At 35.9% G+C, this 21,287-nt stretch overlaps 1 protein-coding gene across 1 annotated transcript; it reads left to right on the plus strand.

The window, feature by feature from the left end:
- The first annotated feature begins 1,838 nt into the window (after positions 1 to 1,838).
- On the plus strand, positions 1,839 to 20,883 carry AFP (alpha fetoprotein). The gene is made up of 15 exons (XM_010982772.3): positions 1,839 to 2,313; positions 2,850 to 2,901; positions 3,842 to 3,974; positions 5,916 to 6,127; positions 7,248 to 7,380; positions 8,332 to 8,429; positions 10,780 to 10,909; positions 12,562 to 12,779; positions 14,410 to 14,542; positions 15,084 to 15,181; positions 15,755 to 15,893; positions 17,541 to 17,764; positions 18,898 to 19,030; positions 20,324 to 20,378; positions 20,735 to 20,883. The coding sequence occupies exons 1-14, from the start codon at positions 2,229 to 2,231 to the stop codon at positions 20,366 to 20,368; spliced, it is 1,833 nt and encodes a 610-aa protein (XP_010981074.3). The 5' UTR covers positions 1,839 to 2,228; the 3' UTR covers positions 20,369 to 20,378; positions 20,735 to 20,883.
- The last annotated feature ends 404 nt before the right edge of the window (positions 20,884 to 21,287 follow it).

Consider the following 21,287-nt stretch of genomic DNA (forward strand, 5'->3'; position numbering starts at 1 on the left):
AAAAGTAAAGCTGAGAGAAATTAAATAACTCACCCAAAGTTATGTAGCTAATAAGTGGTAGGGAAAAAATTCAAACCTGGTCCCCAAGCCCTTAGGTTTAACCATGACACTGTACTGCCCTTCTGATTACACAGCAGGGAATAGCAGAGATCTGCTCAGAAACGGAGAGTATGGAAGGAGATTAAAGGATGACACAAACAAGGCCAATATGTGATAGAAGATTCAACTGGGCCCTGGACTGACAGTAGCCTGGTGCTTCTGGTTTAGTGTTATTGGCATCCTAACGAACTGGTAGCTGACACAACACATATCAGCTTAATGTGCACATACTGTTTGTTGTTATGTGTATATGTGTGTGTATACATGTATGTATTTCTGTATTTATAATATCGAAATAAGCACACTTCAGTAAGTTCCTACAATTTGTAAGGCATTTTGCACAGTCTCCTCTAATCTTTTGATGAAATGATGGGATTGTATTGCTCAGTTTTGCAGATTGTGTGTATGTGTGTGTGTGTATGACATTTGAAATATGGTTTTTAAAGTTACAAAGATCTCAGAGTGTGTAAAATATGAGATTCTATAGTGTAACCTCTTCCTCTACCTTAAATCCCTGTTTTTGGACAAATACATTCATCCTTTATTCAGCAAGTGTTACCGAGTGCAGATAATGGACCAGGCAGTGTAGAAAGCTTGGGGATATTTGCTTCATGCCTAGACAAACTGTATAAGTTTGCTCCATAAAATGGTTCAGTTCTTCACAACCAATGCCTTTGCTTTCTTATGCTAATATATTTGAGTAAAGAGCCCTCTCTAGGGATAGAAGGAGAGTGGTGTCCCATGAATATCCCAGTGGATAGACGAAGTGAACGATGCCTCTTGCTGAGGGAGTAAGGAGCAAGGCCTGTTCCTGTTCCTTAGGAGGTGAGACCTAGAGTGGCCACACGTAGCGGAAAAAGAACAAGAACCAAATGAATGGGAATTTTACTTGGCCAGCAATGAAGAACTTGTTCATGTCATAATAATTCTTTTTATCTCCTAGAAAGGCTGGAAGTTTATGTGAAAAGACATGTCTTTTATTCCACACTTTTTTTTTGAGGGGGGTGGAATTATTCTCTCTCTATTTTTTCTATTTTCCACTTAGTGATACATTACAAACATTTTTCTGTATCATTAACTATTCTTCCACAAAATTATTTTGATAACTACATAATACTCCATTTTATAAATGCATCATATTTATTTATTTTCTATTGTAGCTGATTTGGTTTCATAATCTTAACTTTAGAATAATGAATCATTTGTGAAGCTTTAGAAAATACTGATGCCAAAGATTCTGATTTCATTGGTCTTGGGTGCAGCCAAGACACTGAGAATTTTAACAATTACTCTAGTGACTTTAATGTGCAGCCAAGACTGAGAACCCTCCTAGACAGGGAGGTTACAAGGTGAACCTCTCCTAGAATCAGGTGGTGTTCGTAAGTATTTATTTAGTATTAACATAATCATCTTGAGTTGCTAAACGAACAGTGCAGCTCACCCACATCACAGTTTGACATACATGCAGAATTACTTTACAGCAAATGAACTTATTATAGAACTTGGCTCGTCAGAGTTTGTGTTCTAAATTTTCTGTTCAGCTGTACATGGTATACTAAATTCTTAAAAAAATTGACCTTATTGACATACAGATCAGGTGAAAAGGATTTTTAAGCTAAAGGACACACTAATCAAGCAATAATCCCCTGCAATGAAGAGTCTGAGTTGGTCAAATCATGTGCCCAGTTCCTGGCATAGAATAGACATTCAGTTACTATTTTTTAAACAAATTAGTATATTTAGTTGAATTTCATACAAAGTCTGATGTCTTTTGTTTATGGCCTTATTAACTTCTACTATACAATGTAGGGAAAAGTCACCCCTTTGAACACTCCATAGTTTTGAGAAGAATATTTGTTATATTTGCAAAATGGAATGAATTTGCAAGTCCTCCCCCACCCTTTCGACCCCAAAGAGGTCTTGTCCTTGAACATAAAACACAAACAATCCCTATGTTGTTAATTATTAAGCAAGTTGTACATTTGCAACATAAGGAAATAAAGTAACCGCTATACCAACAAAAGATTACTAGTTAACAGGCATTGCTAGAGAAGAGTATAAAAGAATTTCAGCATGATTTTCAATATTCTTCCCTCATCACCACAATCACAACGAAATAACAAGCAACCATGAAGTGGATAGTATCAATTTTTTTTATTTTCCTACTAAATTTTACTGAATCCAGAACAATGCATAAAAATGCATATGAAATAGGTAAGATATTTTGTATTTTCCTTTTTTCTCTTTTTTTCTATATCATAGTTCTTAAGTTTGCATTTATTTATTTGCCTTGATTTATTGATCATACTTACTGTTCCACACAGAGGAAAAATTTTAATTGGTGAGTATCTTTAAATGAATGATAAACTTGCATCTTTACAAGAGTATAAGAGTTTTACAAAATCATGGCAGTGCTTAACATTATCTATGAGTGGTTCATATGCTCCACATTGAATTAATTTTTGGTACATAATTTAGAACATCACAGTCCAGAGGAAAACCAAACAACTAGAAGATTAAAAAAATCTGGATTTTAGTGTTAAGTCTACTATAAATTGTTCTTGTTAACTTTATTCCTTAGGTTTCTAGTTTTCTCAAGTACAAAATTGAATAGGTGATTCCTAATGTCTTCTCAGTTTTAAAATTGTGTAGTTTTAACTTAGATACAAACATTTATGTATAACAATGATTACTTACTTTCCTGACTAGTTGAAAACACCATTTCTCATGAGGTTTATCTTGCTTTCCAGCATCCATACTGGATTCTTCCCAATGCTCTGCAGAGACGAATTTAGTTGGCCTGTAAGTTTTGTTGTATAAATGCACTTTAAATATGCAAACCAATGAAAATTTTAGTTACGTAATTAAATAAAATCAGATAGCCCTATGAGTTTTTAAAAGTACAAAAGCAAGTTAGACGATGTCAAGAAAATTATTTATATTGAATATCAAATTGATATTGAAGAGGTTGAACTGTCAGCCCATGCTTTAGATGCTAACCTCAACCTCTAGATTCCTTGAAATTCTGTGGGACAAACAAAATCAGATTTTAAAAATTGAAGAATAATGTCTGATTGATGGCAACTACATATGAATTCAGGAATTTTTCTCATCAATACCAATAGGACAACATTGTAATATTCTTTATTCTGAATACTATATCATCATAGTAGCGAGCAATAAGAGGTAAGATGTTCTATTTTTGGTTATTTGTAGGGGATATGTTGTTCTCTTGAATGCTACCTTGCTGCTCCACACTTCTAAAGTTTCTGATAAGGAATTTAAAGCAGTGTGTTACTGATACTGCTTGCAAACAGAAATCTGCTAAAACAATGTTTTGGGTCAATCCATGATCAGACTTTGATCATGCTGGGAGCAGACACAGGTAGAGAATCGATGATCAATTCTTTGTTTAAATTAAAAAAAAAAAAACTGTGAGGAATATAGATACCCTTAATTACAGGCATACTGCAGTTAGTGGATGACCACAAAAAGAGGAACCACTCTTATGGGAAATCCACTTATTTTCATTTTTAATAGATATATGCATATTTATGAGGTTAGAAGACAAGAAGAAGACAGACATTTCTCCCTGGATGGCTAGAATTTCACATTAATTTTTAGCAAAATCATCCCCTAAATTGGTCACAACGTAACAGAAAACAAAAAACAAAAACTAACCTTGAGAAAAAGAAGCTTGATATGTCTGCTCCTTAAGCATTTTAATGTATTTTTGTTTCAGAGCCACCATATTTTTTGCCCAGTTTGTTCAAGAAGCCACATACAAGGAAGTAAGCAAAATGGTGAGAGACGTACTGACTGTAATTGAGAAATCCACAGGCAGTGAGAAGCCTACAGGGTGTTTAGAAAACCAGGTGAGTGAATAATAGACAAAAAAGCACTATGAGATTTGACCAAAATTCAGCATGCAGAAGAGAAGATGCAGAGATGGCAGGAGAAATAAATACATTTAAATATTTGAAGACTTGTTGAAGGAAAGAAGGCTTAGGTTAATTCTGAGTTGCTGGAGAGGGCAGAAGAGAAAAAATGGGTGTCCGTTGTGAAGAGGCAATATCTGCGTGGTGACAAAGTGCTAAGGCTCTGAAATAAGACTAGGCAGGTAACTTAACTTCTTTGAGCTTTGGTTTCCTAGTCTATAAAATAAGGGATAATAATAGCTTCCATTTCCGGTTGTCATGGAGATTGATATAATACAGTAATAAGAGTTAATTTTTGTTAAGCACACAATGTGACAGGCATTATTCTAAGGAGTGTTACGTACCGATTGATAACCAAGGTACTTTATGAAATGGAGCATAGCACTGATGAATCAGAATGAATGTGCAGTGAGCCAGGAGACCCTGGCTGGGGCTTATTGGCAGAATATCAGCTTTGCTTGCAAATTTTAATTTATTCAACTTTTACGATAATCCTAGGAGATAAATACTAACCTTCCAGTTGGGGAAGTTGAGGCACAGAGAGGTTAAGTAGCTTTTCTCAAGGGAGCCCAGACCACGATTTAAATGAGGACATCTGGCTGCAGAACTAACACCCTTTGTAGCTTTGTTACACTGTACTCTACACCAGTGCCCCTGAGGTGCAGAGCACAGATGATGGTTGCCAGATTTAGCAAACTAGCAACAATAGCAAAATATGAAGCCCACTTAAATTTGAATTTCAGATGAGTACTTTTTAAAGTATAGGATATCCTAGTATAGATCAATAAATCGTATTTATTATTGTTTATCTCAACATAGAAAAGAATTAAGAACTTTATCATTGTTAGAGCTGCCCAGTTATGGGAACAAAGTGCCCAGAGAGCGCCCTGTCATGATGGGGTTAACAAAGCGGCCAGAGACAGTGTATCAGGAATATTGTAAAAGAGATGCTCTTTTGAAATTGATGATTTACTAAAAATCCCTATTTCCTGATAGGAATTCCTGCTTCCCTATTTTTAGCTTGTCCTGATAATCTAACAACATACATAAAATAAACAAAATGCATTCTGTATTGCAACTTTACATCCAAAAGAAAGGTCCAAGGTGGTGTTACAGATTAATGATTTATCATCATAAACTTAAAGGCATGATTTTTATGTGGATTGTGAATTGGAAGTCTTAGTGAAGATTTCCAGGATTCTGTCAACATTAACAGTTATAAAAGCTAAATAAAAAGTTTCCTGAGATGAATGAAACAGCACATTCCTCAAAGGCATTCTTCAGACTAGTGGTGTCATCACCGGATTTTAGTAAAATTAAGTCAACAAAGAAGGATTTTAAACATTCACAATGTACATTTTAGCTAAGTCTATTATTATGACCCATGGAAAATATTTGATGCTATTTTTATTTCGTTTCAAATCCTTTTGATTTTTATCTGAAAATAATATTCAATTTTAGATCGGTGTCTTATCATAAGAATTCTACATGGAGTATCTATGTTTGAAAAGTGATTTGTATAAAACAGGAAAGCTTATAGATCATAGAACCAAACTGTTGATACCATAAAAGGGAAAAATAAAATATTTCAAACTATTTAGGAGGAACAAACTATTGCATGGCCTTTTTCCTTTTGAAAGAAAATAATTTTGTTTAATAGCCACATGTATTACTCAAAGTTGGAAACTAAATTTCATTTCCCAAACACATCAGAGAAAGATATCTCATCAGGCTGAAGCTCAATATATCAGAATATATAGGGGAATTATTTTTCTAATCTATAGTTCTGATTCTGGATATTAGAAATTTTTTCATGTGTTTTACAACATTTTAAGGTAAATTTAGTTGTCTTTCAATACAAATAACTTTTTCTTATAGGTGTCTGCCTTTCTGGAAGAAATTTGCCATGAAAGAGAAATTCCTGAAAAGTATGGGCTTTCAGGCTGCTGTAATCAAAGTGGAGAGGAGAGACATAACTGTTTCCTCGCACACAAAAAGGCCACTCCAGCATCCATCCCACCCTTTCAAGTTCCAGAACCTGTCACCAGTTGTAAAGCCTATGAAGAAAACAGGGAGTGGTTTATGAACCAGTAAGAATCTGGTTTAATGATAGATTAAGACCCCAGAAAGCGAGCAGGACTGAGCAGAATCTAGAAAGTCTGAAATTTTCAGATGTACTTTAAAACATGGGGAAGTAGAAATAGTGTTTGGTGTTGCATCTGCTGAAGTCCTATCCTACGAAATTAGGTGAGCAGCACCAGGTGTAAGTTGGTCTCCACAGCATGTAGATGGATGTGGTATAGACTACACCCCAGACCCCCCAGTTGTTCCTTTAGTCTCTTGCTATACACATTGTTTTTGCCATTGTGATCTCTTCATTTTAGTTTGCCCAAGAATATGTTAGTATGACACAAAATGACTCCTTCTGGAGCCAGATATTTGGTGTTTTGTGTTCACCAGATTGCCTGGAAATAAAATGTTAGAGATCCAGGAATGTTTAAGATACACAAACATGCCTAGCATTTATTGAGTTCTTCTTAGGACGTGTAGGAACCTGTGTGTTTGGCGCACATGATCAGATTAATGCTCAGAAACAGCCTCTCCAGTCTCCTTGTCCTCTTCCTCTTCATTCTTTTTCTTCTTCCTAGTTTGCAGATGAGGAAATTGAAGCTTAGAAGGATAAGACAACTGGATGAGGGCAACACTGCTAGTACACTTCCAAGCTGGGATTTTAACCCAGCTTCCCAGTTGGGCAAGCCTGTGCCTAACTCTTCATCATGTCTCTCGTCCATGTTGCTGCCTCATCCAGCGAACTATAGCACCTGCCCTTAGAACATCTCTGCTGTGGAGAATGCCCACGTGGATAATCCAGTTCTGCATGGATGAAGAAAACAGACCCCACCTTTCTGTTTCACTTAGTGGAGGTCTGGCCTTGCTGGCCTTTGAAACACGTCTGAGTAGGCATGTTGACAAGGATAGTTTAATAAGAATCATAGTCCGTATTTCTGCCTGGTTTGTTCTCATTATAGAGTGTTGTATTGGCTGTCAGAGTTTTCTTTTTCTTGGGGGATCTTTAGTGAGGAAAAATTTGACAGCAAGTGGGAAAAATAGGACTCTTTTCTGAAACTTTAACCAATTCCAGAGTCCAGTCAAAAGAACAGCCCTATTTTTATGTGTTTGTAAATCTTACCACTCCCTTTCATTTCACAGATACATCTATGAGATAGCGAGAAGGCACCCCTTTTTGTATGCACCGACACTGCTTTCCTTGGCTGCTCAATATGACAAAGTAATTCCACCTTGTTGCAAAGCTGAAAATGCAGTTGAATGCTTCCAAACAAAGGTATTACATTTGTGTGGGTATCTGACCCAATATTTCAAGCTGGCTATGACTTATTAAAACCAAACAGAGTTAAAAATGAAAATATGCTTTGTGTGCAGACTCATTTTCAGAATAGAGCATATTTTAGCAGCCTGCTATTCTTTGGGCTAAAAAAGGTGGGTTTTCTGGTTTTTTATTCATTATTTTATCTATTCATTCAGCCCACAATTATTTTATTATTAGGGAAGTGAGTTTGTTGGGGTAGAGAAAGACAGAGGTAGAGGTGATAACATAAATGAAAGAGAGAGGTGTAAGAGGTGAAGGAAGGAAGGAAGAGAAAGAAGACAGGGCAGAAGATTAGGAGGAAAAAAGGAAGAGCCAAAGGAGGGAGAAAAAAGTGGAGGAGAAGAATGATAAATGCTTTAGACTCACTATTTCTTTTAAACCTTAGAACAATTTGAGGTATAAGTATACTTGTCATTTAACAAGCAAAGAAACTTAGATTTAGAGAAGTGAGTCATTTTCTTAGGTTCAGAGAGCTCAAGTAATATCCACAATTAATGACCTGCTGCCTAAAGTCCTGCAACAAAAATTTCCTAAGAATTGTGACTGGTCCCAGAACGTCAGGCTGTGATGCAATCTTATTTTTTGTGACTGAGCAGACATTTAAGAAATGGTCAGGCTTCAGTTTGTTCAGAATGGCAGTTTATTCATTATCCCAAGTATAAAAATTATAATGTTTTTGTTTTAAGGTATTTTTTTTAAAAAATAAATCTGTCTGGCATAAATGTATATAAACCTACCTAAAAGAAATAGAAAATGAAGAAAGTTCTGCAAAAATGTATTGCATTTATAATTTTTAGTAAAAAAATTCTTTATAGGGTTTCATGTTTTACCTGTATCTGTTTTCTAATTATTAGAGCCTATAAGGAAAAATACATCTTTTTTTGAAGCCTTGTTTTTTCCATCTAGGCAGCGTCAATTACCAAAGAGTTAAGAGAAAGCAGCTTGTTAAATCAACATACTTGTGCAGTAACCAGAAATTTTGGACCCCGAACCCTCCAAGCCATGTAAGTTTAAACTCTATCTAGGGAAGAAGGTGAGATGGGCAAAACTACCACTTTGCAGTCTGAGTTCATTTTTCTCATTATTACTGTTGTAGAGAATGAAGTTTCCTTTGACTATAGCTGATGTGATTAGAATTATGAAATCTTAGGATAGGGAGAAACAAATCAATCTGTTGTTTAACACTAAAGTCTATCTAGATGAGGTAATACTTAGAGAAGATGTCGAAGATTTATATACTATTCACCTGTTCTTGTACATACTCTTAAGTTCTGGCCTGCAATCAATTTTTACTGCATAATTATACCACATTTCCCCAAATTCTCTACAAAGTAGATTAGCCTTCCCTATGCATCATTTAAAATTTTTGTCTTAACAAGAAATTCTTGATATTAATTCTGCTTCCTAATCTGCTGTAAGTCCATTATGTCCATTGTTACTTCCTATGGAAATATTCACCTGAGGCAATAATATTAGAATCTACTGTCCAGAAGAACACAAAACTGTCATCTTTGAAGAACTTACATGTATTTTCCTAGCTGACAAAAGTGTGTAACTCACTGATGTTTGTCTTCTTGTCCCAGCTGCTAAAAAGTTGAGGCAAATTTGGAGTTTTTCAACTGACCATATTAACTCTTACACTTTGCATATTTGCCTTCTCCCTTTTTCCTTAATTCTATCTATCTATCTGTCTATCTATCTATCTACCTATCTATCATCTATCTAATATACTTCTACCTCATCTATCTTTTTTTGTTAGGATGAAGAAGAATATTAAAAGCAAAACAAAAAACAAAACAAAACAAACAATACAATCATGTAGTTTAACCGCTTCATTTTTACATATGAGCAATCTAAGGTCCAGAAGGATTAAAGCAATTTATCCAAGACCACATTGCCACTGGTCATAAGAACCAAGTTTTTCTAGATATTTGTCATAATTTATTGCCATTACATCTACTTTTCTGCTATGTCAGTGACCTTTAATTGCCTGTATCCTGACAACTGGGACTTTGAGGTCAAGGTAAGAATCAGAATCACCAGTGTTTTAGAGCTCCAGTATGACAGCCACCAGCCACACGCAGCTCCTGAACATTTAAATGTAGCTAATGTGAAAGAGGAGCTGTGTTCTCAGTGTAAAATATGCATCAGATTTCAAAGACCTAGTATGAAAAAAAAATGTACAGTATCTAGTTAATTGGTTTTAATGTTGATTTCATATTGAAATGCTATTATTTTTGATATATTGGGTTAAAAACATACTATTAAACTGAATTTGACCTGTTCCTTTTTACTTTTTAATTATTAGAGAATTTTAAATTACATAACTGGTTTAAAGTACTTTTCAACTTTTATGATGAAACATTTCTTGTATAGAAAAACATCTGAGTTGCTCATTGAAGAGTATTTAGTACACGCATCCAAAGTTTATTTTTTTGTTTGTTTCTTAAATGGCACATTTAAAAATACTGTATACAGTGAAGACCTAGATTAAGGTTTTTAGTCATGGATTTAGTTCTAAGACTGATTTTTCTTGGAAGATTATACTTTACCCTCCAACTCTATTAGAAACTTAAAGATCGATTCATGATCTGCTTTATTTAAATTTATCTCAGTAATATGATATAAGTTATTACCGTAATGACATTATTTATCGTTTGCTATTCATAAGTGATTAAAGTTAAATGTTCTAATTTATTTAAAAAGAAAATCCGCCTTCACCAGTAGCAGCAACAATACCAGTTGCTCTTGGGAGTAGTGATTTCACCTAGATCTCTCTTAAAATTTACATGAAATATACAGAAGGAATAAGTTTTATTTCTCACTTCCTTTTTGTGTCACACTACACATCTTGGCATGATGACACATCTGCATGTTTAGTCTGCTCCACTTTCTCGTCCCATCAGTTTGCACATATGCACCCCTCCCTGTATTCTCAAAAGTATTATTTTTCTCCCAAGTGAAAAATGAGTATCATTCTTATAGAATTTTCCATTTCTTAATTGCTTACCCTTTTTAATTTTTTTCACGCACTCAAGAAAATGATCCCAAATACCCAGCATCAGAGTTGAATAGCAAAAAGATAGATTTCATTGCAATTCACAGGGAAGGTTTTTGAAAAAGATAAATCAGTTCCAAACCATTTGTAGGGCTGTGTCACAGTTTACAGAGCCACTGCTTTGAAAGACTGGGCTAGAATTGGCAAAACTTACAACACGTTTCCTTTTCTTTTTAAACAACAAGAACATTTCCATTCTTTCTCCTTGGAGCCACTGCTATACTAATACTCTATAAATGTTATTTAATTTTGATTGATGATCAAGATGAATTTCTAATTCTTTTTTTCCCCTCTAGAACCCTTACTAAACTGAGTCAAAAGTTTCCCAAAGCGAATTTTACTGAAATTCAGAAACTGGCCCTGGATGTGGTCCATACACATGAGGAATGTTGCAGAGGAAATGTGCTGGAGTGTCTGCAGGATGGGGTAAGAGTCCTTCTTGCTTCCTCTATTTCCACTCGCTTTTCTTTCCTTTGCTCTCATTCTCAATGGGAGAAGCCTGTCTGTCGTGAGTTAGTCATAGGGTATGGTAACTAGCTGACTGACTGAAGTCCAGACTGCTTGATAGTAAAACTGAAACCATCTTTTGTTGAATCTGCCTTTCACTTAAGGGATGCTCTCCTCTTGCAAGACCAGTGCCCATTCATTCTTCTAAAGGAGATGATATCCTCTCAGGTGGTCTCCACACAGGCTCTTGGGAGCAGACTCTCTTTACTTTTAATATATTTGTTTTCCATCCACTTGTTCTTTCACTTGACATGTATATATTGAATGCATGTTGAATGCCTTCCACATGCTAGCCACTGTGGGGGACACCTGTTATGAAGACACATACTGACTTCAAGTGGAAAGGTGTGACTGAAAGGCTCTAAAAGACTTAAAAACCAAAAACCAAAACCCCAACAACAGACTCCTCAAGTGTGCTATAGTCAGTTGCAATTTAAACAGGGTGGTGTAGGTCTATTTTGAGCCAACCCTAGGCTTCCTAGCTAGATATTGTGCAAGAGGCCTGTCTATCCCCAGATTACTCCCTCTCTGGTCCCCTGTGATATACCTTCTTCTATGAGGAGGCTTAAAATCATTGCTCCTAGGTATTCAGATGGCTTGAATCCAGGGCTGGAACATGGTTTCCAGAAGGTTGAAAGTGAGGATAAAATGCTCATTTCAGCCCAAAGATAGACTTGAAAGTCAGCAAGAAGCCACATCTGCAGGGGAGACCTAAGGGTGACAGGCTTTGAGCACAGGCAGAGAATCCTGGGGTGAGGAGCTAGGGAAGGGGAACTGAGGACGCTGCCCCAGAGACAGATTCCTACTTCATTTATTTTTCCTTTGAGAAGCATTTACCTTCATATTAAGGATGGCAATAAGAATAATTCTGTTTCTTCTGTGAGGTCAGTTGTATTGGTTTTAGTTGACAATTTTCCTAATTTGTGTTGTCATTTTTTAAACTGTAGTTTTTTTCAATTTTTGGAATTCACAACCACTCTTTTCCTTTAAAGTGGAAAAAATGATTTCAGTATGGTATCTATGTTGGATTTTTAACAGCTGAATAACGGGTTCTCATTGTTCCTGCTGAGAATGCACAGAATTTTCAGTCCTATGACAGGAACATTGGAAGCTCTGCTTCTTTCAGGCCACTTAAGTGCCCTGCCATTTCATTATCTATAGACTGCCCTCTGGAGGTCATAATGGGTTACTGCAGACTGTTTTGTTAAAGATGAAACAAAGTTTCCTCTCCACGTTACAACATCAACAAGAAATGTTCAATAGCAAATTTCAATTTTAATAGAAAGATATACATTAACGTGCCTGCCATTTGGTTTGAGGAGCACATATGTCTTTTGTTTTTAAAAGCCTCCTATTAGAATAAAATACTAGATTTTAGCTGACAACTATGAAAAGAATTGAACAAACGAGGCTTTGAGTGAGGAAAGTTAAAGCAGAAGAAAGCACTAAAACGGGAGACAAGGTAACTGTCCTCTTCCTTCTTCCTTCCTTCTTCCCTTTGTAGGATTGGCCCTGAGGTCCTGAATAAAAGAATAAATGTTTAAAACTTACATTTTATTTTTCCGTAATAGGAAAAAATTATGTCCTACATATGTTCTCAACAAGATAGTCTGTCAAGCAAAATAGCAGAATGCTGCAAACTGCCCACCACGCTTGAACTTGGCCACTGCATAATTCATGCAGAGAATGATGACAAACCTGAAGGCTTATCTCCAAATCTAAATAGGCTTTTAGGAGAGAGAGATTTCAACCAGCTTTCTTCGAGGGAAAAAGATTTCTCCCTGGCAAGGTAACACACTCTGTACATATATGTTCACACAAGTAAAGATTATTATGTGACTGACAGTTTTGTGTTGTTGAAATGGTTTCTGAATTCAGTATGTGAGAATAATGCTAGAATGTTCTGAGCCAAAGTATATTTAAACAGATATCTAGGGAATAAGGAGTGAGATCTCTCTTACACTGATGAGATTTCCACCACTGCTGTTATTAACTGGCTTGCTTATGAGATTGCATTTTGTTCTGTATCTGTTTCTCTGGAATCAGAAGCGTTGTCATCCCCGCATGGATTACTTGCATAAAGACCACCATTGGACATCCACATAGGATACGGATATTTTTGTAATAAGAAGGGCTCATATAATTAAAAATGTGCTTTTTCACTGTGCTTGTGTTAAAAACTCTTCCCAAATATATGCTTGCATAGAGTAAGCAGTATAAAATAATGCTAGACAGAATGGCTTGCATTGAAACAGTTTGTTTGCTATTTATTGAATAGCAGTAATATATGTTTTATTTCTGTAAGGAAATCAAAACATGTTTAGAGACATTTGTAGTATGGTAGTTTGTTATAATTGACGGGACTTGTTCTCATTCTGTTTGCCTTTAAGGGGAGCAAGCAGTTAATGCATTTTTTTTTTTATTGTACAGTGTGTATCAATGGACACTATTAGAGGAGGGATTTGGGCAGCTCTTAGGACATTATACTTAATGATCTCCAAAGGTCTTTCTATATTTAAGAGTGTGCTTTTAATGTAGTAATGAAAATAATGGTACAATTTCCTTTTTAATATTCCCTGAGGATATTACTCCTTTGTTGCATTAAAATTAGACATGCACACATTGTTCACACAGCTAAATCAAATTATGCAGACAAGAACAATGTCCAGATTTAAGAAACCCATATTGACAATACTATTGGTGGCAGAACTAATACGATCTATTTCTACAACTTGGAAATACAATTAGTAAACTCAAGAATTCTCTTTAAATTTCCCCATTTGTATACATCCGAAAAGGATTGTTTATTTAATAGAAGCAGTTCTTCAATGAGAAATGTTCTGGGCAGTAGAAATTTTCTCAGCTGAGAGTGACATTTTTCCCCCAGACAGTTGTGTGTCTTCCTTCACTCAGGTTCCCCTTCCAAAAGAGCCACCCAAAGAGACTTTTCTTGACTCTACACTCTAAATTGTGTCACCCCCCCTTGCCTCTCTTCTGCCTTCCTTATTTCTCTTCATTGATTTATCACTACCTAAAATCAGATGACCCATTTCTTGTTTGCGTCTGTCTCCCTAGAATGCATGCTTTTGAGAGGGCAGACATTTTATCTTATACATTACTGAATCCTCATTGATTAAAGAAAACGCTTGCATAGAGTAAGCAGTGTAAAGATATTCATTGGATGGATAAATTTAAAGTCCATAATTGAAAAGCCAAAGAGAAGGGTGCAAAAGAAAACAAAATACCATTTAGAACAGTTTGGGGGTTATAATTTTTACTGATATTCTTGCTATACACAAAGTTCAAATCATATTTGATATCTAGGTTAACTTATTTGAATTTTAACTTCTGCATGCCATATAACAAGAATAATTTGTCTCTTAATTCCAATAACGTGGTATTTTTCACACATATTTCAGATTTACTTATGAATATTCAAGAAGACATACTAAGCTTGCTGTCCCAGTAATTCTAAGAGTTGTCAAAGGATACCAGGAGTTATTGGAGAAGTGTTCTCAGTCTGAACATCCTCTTGAATGCCAGGATAAAGGGGTAAATTGCTCTGGCTTTTTAGGGAGAATCTGAAAAACTAGGTTGATATCATGCATTAAAAGGGCTGTTTGTTTGAAAGCATCTAGTTATTAATGAGTAGTTAGCTAGTCTATTAATAGGTAATAATTTCTCTTTAGATATTCTAGCTATTAAGTAGTGATTAACTAGTAGTCAAGAACTGTTGGCTTATTTTAGAAATAAAAATGTTAACCAAAAGTTCTTGGATGCACAGAATAAAAATAATACTCATTTTTGAATAGCTCCAGAAAGGCAAGAATGTTGTGTAGAAAGAATTTCAATTACTCACCCAAAGATTGAGTTCTGCCATTGAATAACTTGGTGATTCACAAAGTTTTAAACTTAATCTTCCCAAAGTCCATTTGCTTTAATTCTCACAATTCATCTTTAAGAGTTAAAAAAAAAAAAAACCCTCTAAAAGTGATATCATGATAGAATAAAATATTTTTGGTCAATTTTTACATACAAGGTTATGTGTCCAGAAAGAGAAAAAAAATGTATGCAATAATGCTTGTATTTTCAGGAAGAAGAATCGGAGAAATATATCCAGGAGAGCCAAGCGCTGGCAAAGCGAAGCTGTGGCCTCTTCCAGAAATTAGGGGAATATTACTTACAAAACGCGTATGCTTTTTTAAACAGTATTTTTCATGATTTAAAATGATTAACTGGTGAGGGAAATACACATCTAAGTTAATTGCCCATGGCCACCCTGATTTCAGCCCCTTTGTCAGATTCAAAGTCAATGTAATTGATGGCCCAGTTTCCCCTGCAGGAATCCCCATCCCCCTCTCGCAAAGAGCAACAGAAGGCCTGTGAAGTCTGATTTACACTAGCTTTGGGGTCGCTAAACCATGCAGACTTTTGCAGTAAAGATATCCGTTCTATCATAGTCTATCATAGCTAAAAGCCCAAAAGATCAAAGTTAATATCAATGCAACTGCTCAAGTTGGAAATAGGCGTCAGCCTCCTGCCTGGAGTTTATCTTCCCATTGTGATATGTTGGTGCCACAGGAGTATAGGGAGTGGTTATTAGAGTAAATGCACCTCAAACTGTTGGTCCAGATACCACGTGGATGAAACAAATGAGCTGACTTCACATCTTTTGATGCCAGGAGAGGGTCCTTGAAAAGTGAGGAGTCCAGAAGGAAACTCGTGAGGGACTCAGCAGGATTTGGGGCAATCTGCTTCTTTCAGGTTTCTTGTTGCTTACACAAAGAAAGCCCCTCAGCTGACCCCACCCGAGCTGATGGCCTTGACCAGGAAAATGGCAGCCACTGGGGCCACCTGTTGTCATCTCAGTGAGGACAAACAACTGGCCTGCGGTGAGGGAGCGGTGAGTGTTCCGTTTAGTCCCTTCTTGTGTCTGCCCTGTTTGACTTGGAATAGCCTTATAATTCCCATTGAGGGCAGATGGTAAACACCAATGTGGAGATGGCTTTACTGGACTTGTGTGTTTGGTTACAGTTGGAGGAGTGTTAAGAACTCAGCCCAGAATGGTTGGCTTGTAGGCAGGCTTCCTGTCCTTCCTGTCCTTCCAGAATGGCTGGTGGAAGTGCAGTGAGTCTGTTCAACAATGAGCAAGACCAACATGTCACTCCATTCATGATTTCACCAAATATCCACTTTAATGTTAAAAAAGGAAAAAGCTTCAACTTTGTCAGATTTAAATTAGCTATTTTATTTTTATCCATATCCATAGTTTTGTCTTTTGTGGTTTAAATTTCTGATTATATTAGGGACAGTTTATTATCTTTAACAGGATATTGGGTAAAGGTAAGTTCCGTGTTCTAAATACTAAAATGACTTTCCAGCTAGTAGTGCCAATTGCCTTTACTTCTTACTGTCGTTAGTGCCACACGTATGATTCCAGGTTTGGGAGGACGCAGGGACACAGGGTAGGGTAATGGCTCAGCAGTGTAGGTTCTGGGGGTCTCCTGCCTACATTCCTGCCCTACTTTCGCCCCTTGTTGGCCTTGTCTCTGGGAAAGCCACTTGTCTCACTAAGCCTGAGATTTTTCATCTGACATTTGAGAATAAAAATTGTGCCACCCTCATAGGCTGGCTGTCTTAAATGAGGTAATCAGTGTAACTCACTTAGGACTAGCCTGATACACAGTAGGCCCACAAAATATGTTGGTCCTTATTACAAATTATTACTGGGTGTTAAAGAAATATGTTTTTTTGCTAGGTATTTCTTTTTTATTGAATTATAGTCAATTTACAATATTGTGTTTGTTTCTGGTTATCATAGTGATTCATTTGTGTGTGTGTATATATATATATATTAGTTTTCTCTTTTATTATTTTTAAATTTTTTGACTTACAATGTTGTGTTAGTTTCTGGTGTACAGCATAGTGATTCTATTCTATGTATATTCTTAAGAAATACCTTTGAAGTGTGGAAGGTAGGAGGATTCTATATTAGGAAAGCCTGAGGACATACATGCACACACACACACACACATACACACACACTGGCCTTATTTCTTTTAAATTAGGACCATATGTTAGCTGTACATAAGTATGTATGTATGTGAAAGGGTTAGGTTTGTGCTATTCTTACCTTCAGAGAGTGCTTCTCTGAATCCCAAAAGTAAAATAGGAAGCTCAACTAGACATACATGGGAAAGGTAAGCCTTGTATTGATTTCCTGGGTCAGGGCAGAGAATTTTCCCCTTTGGAAATTATGTATGTAACTGGAAATGTATTTCAAATAACTAACACAAACAGCTGAAGGGACTGTCTTCAGCATCACCTGTGGAACGTTGGTCCTTAAATGCTGAAGTTTATCCGAAACATATGGGTAAATAAGAATTGACAATATGGCAGCACACGATCCTACACAGACAGCAAATTTTCCTGTAATATTAATTACAAGTTACTGGACATTAAGCACTATTGCAACAATTGTTTGGAATCCTGAGTCAATCCTGTGGCGAATGCTCCATGCCCTCGTTTTCTCTCTCATTCTGCTAACTAGGCTGACCTTATCATCGGACAGCTATGCATCAGGCATGAGGAGACTCCCGTAAACCCTGGAGTGGGCCAGTGCTGCACCTCTTCGTATGCCAACAGGAGGCCGTGCTTCAGCAGCTTGGTGATGGACGAGACCTATGTCCCCCCGCCATTCTCTGATGACAAGTTCATCTTCCATAAGGATCTGTGCCAAGCTCAGGGGGTAGCCCTGCAAACAATGAAGCAACAGTAAGAAGCTGTTACTTGCTTGTCTGGAGAAGACTGACAACCCTAAAGAGTGGTTGAGGTTTCCACTTTACACACCCAACACTCCTGGGCTCACCAGGGGAACATTATGACTCCAAAGCACTTAAAGTAACTTTCAAGATGGTCTTGTCTCAGTGTCTTCAGAGCCTCTACTCTGGAAAAATTCACTGGGGCAGACAATTTCCCGTTCATTAAAATAGTCTCCATTTGAGCTATTGTTGTGGTGAATTTTGGGATTGAGGAAAAGGAGGCAATCTATTTTGGGCAATTAGGATATGTCTTTGCAGTAAGTCTTGGGTACTTTCTTTCCAAACACTGAAAAAACTCCTTTGAATATATAAATTTTTACATTATTTACTCTTTGAAGAGAATAACCATAATATTTGCTTCAACCATGAAGTCTGGATGTCATGAAATAGAATGCACATTTCAGTCCTTGTGGGAGGCGCTCTGTGATGATGATGGTAATGCAAGTCAGTGGAACTCATGTTCTCCAAATTCCCATGCATTTTAATACTGCCATGCTTTGTAAAAGGTCTTCCTTCATTTTGGAAAACCTGTTCTGCCCTCTTATCTGTGTCACAGTCTGAGGCATGTTTCAAAGTACGGTAAGAATGCTGCCTTCCCTGGCAAGTCTTCACTGTTCCCCCGTCAACATTAATTCCAACATGAATGTGTTACTAAATGAGTAGTGCAGGCAATTAGGATGGCCCGTGCTCGGGTAAGGGTGTGACAATTGTGAATGGCAGGGGTTTAGAAGTCTGGGCCTTAGTGTATGGATAAAACATATTTTAAAAGAGAGAACTGGAAAGAATATTTTCGACAAAGAAAAAACTGTATTTCACTACATATAAGTATGGTGCAAGTACGAAATAGTGCTTCATCTACAATCTGTCCAAGTCTAGACCAGTGGAACACTTGCCATGTTTCTAGCTTCAGTCTTTCTAATAAAAGTATTAGGCAAGATATATGTGAAAAGTCTGGTGATGGGTTGATGGAATGAAGGTTTAGGGTGAGGATTGCTAGGGCTCTGAAAATTCTCTACTCGCATGGCTTTAGAAAAACACCATTGCATAGCAGACTTCCCTTGTATACTGTTTTGTTTTAACTCATAGGTTTCTCATTAACCTGGTGAAGCAAAAGCCACAAATAACAGAAGAGCAGCTCGAGGCAGTCATTGCAGATTTCTCTGGTCTACTGGAAAAGTGCTGCCAAGGCCAGGAGCAGGAAACCTGCTTTGCGGAGGAGGTATGTGCAGCTCTTTTTAATTCTCAAAATACTTAGTATGAGATTTTCTATAATGAATAATCAGAAGAATACCCCACTAACTTATGATTTTAAAATAATGCCAGAGATATTTATATTTAATTTAGAAATAGATTGAAGGACTTTACAATATTTAAAAAATAATCATGGCTTTGTCACTAAATATTAGGAAGAACTGTAATTTCAGAATATATTAGAAGAATTAGTAAATTTGATTTATTTCCTAGTAGAGAAAAATGCAAAGTGAATATATAATTAACTGATGATAATTTAGAGAATTGCTAAGCTAAAAATGATCAATTCAGCTAAATGGATTAAAAGGATTTAATAGCAAATTAATTGTGCAAACAGGATACTAGGAGAATATTTATAGAAAATATACTGAACTCATTTAAGATCAAGCTTTTGAATATTAACAGAGTGGTAATTATCTTAGTATAATTATTTAGCAATTTAAGCCGGATTTGTAAATTGGCTACATTTTGTAAGCCTTCAACTTCTAAATATAGCATCACTATATTTTAAAAAGATATTCTATAAGTCAGGCTTTTTTCCAATTTCATTTGGCTATCTCATAATGTAGAAGTTTAGATGTTTTGTTGTGTGGACTCCAAAGATGATATTTAGAAATGTTGAGTTTTTCAAGAGATAATAGTTAAGTGTGTTTGAGTGTATATACTTATCAGTGTGAGTCTGTGCTTTTGGTAGGATGGAGTGGGCATAGATAGCCAAATCAGATAAAACAAAACTGATAAAATAGATTTGATGTAAACCATTTCTGATGAATATGATACAAAAAGATTAATGTCCTCTGTTTTTGAGAAGGCATTCATTTACATGTAGAGAACATTAGCAAATAGTAGCACAGCAGTGTTTTCTCTGCAAATCTTTTAATTTCTATGACTGATTTGTAGAGAAAGAGGAGAGATGAGATGAGGCTTTTTTCCCCCATTTTTTTTTTATTGAAGTGTAATTGATGTAAGTATTATGTAAGTTACAGGTGTACAAAATCGTGATTTACAATTTTTAAAGGTTGTACTCCACTTATAGCTATTATAAAATATTGACCATTTTCCTTGTGCTGTACAATATGTCCTTGTAGCTTATTTTATACATAATAGTTTGTACCTCTTACCCCCCTACCCCTTTATTGCGCCTCCCCTCTTCTTTCCCCCTACTGGTAACCACTAGTTTGTTCTCTATATCTGTGAGTCTGCTTCTTTTTTGTTATATTCATTAGTTTGTTGATGATTCTTCTTTATTTTTAATTTGAAGGGTCCGGCACTAATTTCAAAAACTCGTACTGCTTTGGGAGTTTGAATTACTTCAGGTAACAAAAAATGCAGACAATGCTAACTATAAAGTTGGTTCTTTCCAAGTGTTGATCCATAGTGAAATACATCCTAAGAGCTAACATTAAATATTTTTCTTAAAATTAAATGCAATTAAGTAAAAAAGTTTATTTTAAAAGCTTGGAACAAAATTATGCCTGCAATGTTAGATTAGTGATTAAAACTAACTCAGAATTCTTTTAGGTTATTCAAAGGTTTCAGAGAATTCCATCAGAAGACCTTCCTATCTGTATATCTGATCTATATCTGACTGATATATCTGATATAAAATAAAACCAGTTACTTTATGCATATATTAATTTAATTAGTATTTATATTTTTGTTCATATTACAGGTTGAAGAGAAGAAGGCAATAAGTCTTTATTGTTTGGTGGAAATTTTCCCTTTTAATTCTAACTGATCTGTGCTTTTTGTGAATTAAAGAAATGATGAAGGCTTTGTGTGAGATTTTCCTATCATATAAATAAAGTATCTCTAAATGTTTCCTTTTTCCTTGCTTGCTTATTTATGAAAACTTCTAGATAATTTTTTAAAATAGTTTTTATACTATGTTGTAGACTATTGTCCACAGCAGATTCTAGTTAAAAAGCACTGAATATTGGTTACTGTAGGAGGTTAAGACCACTCAAGGATGGATTTATGACACCAAAGGCTAGATTATGTGGTGAACTAAAAAAATGTTCCCAAGTTAAGCACTGTTTGGTGCTGCTAGGGCACACTGTTCATTAAATAACCACTTAAGTATTCTAACAGATAAGTTGGAGATGAGAAAAATCATTATGTTTTTATAGGATCACTCAAGAATGATGCTACTCAAAATTTAACATCTATTTTTTTCTTAGTCTTGTTCAGTTCTCTATTGATAGACCTTTTAAAACACAAGTTTT

This window comes from Camelus dromedarius, chromosome 1 (assembly GCF_036321535.1).
Source record: "Camelus dromedarius isolate mCamDro1 chromosome 1, mCamDro1.pat, whole genome shotgun sequence".
Lineage (NCBI taxonomy): Eukaryota > Metazoa > Chordata > Mammalia > Artiodactyla > Camelidae > Camelus > Camelus dromedarius.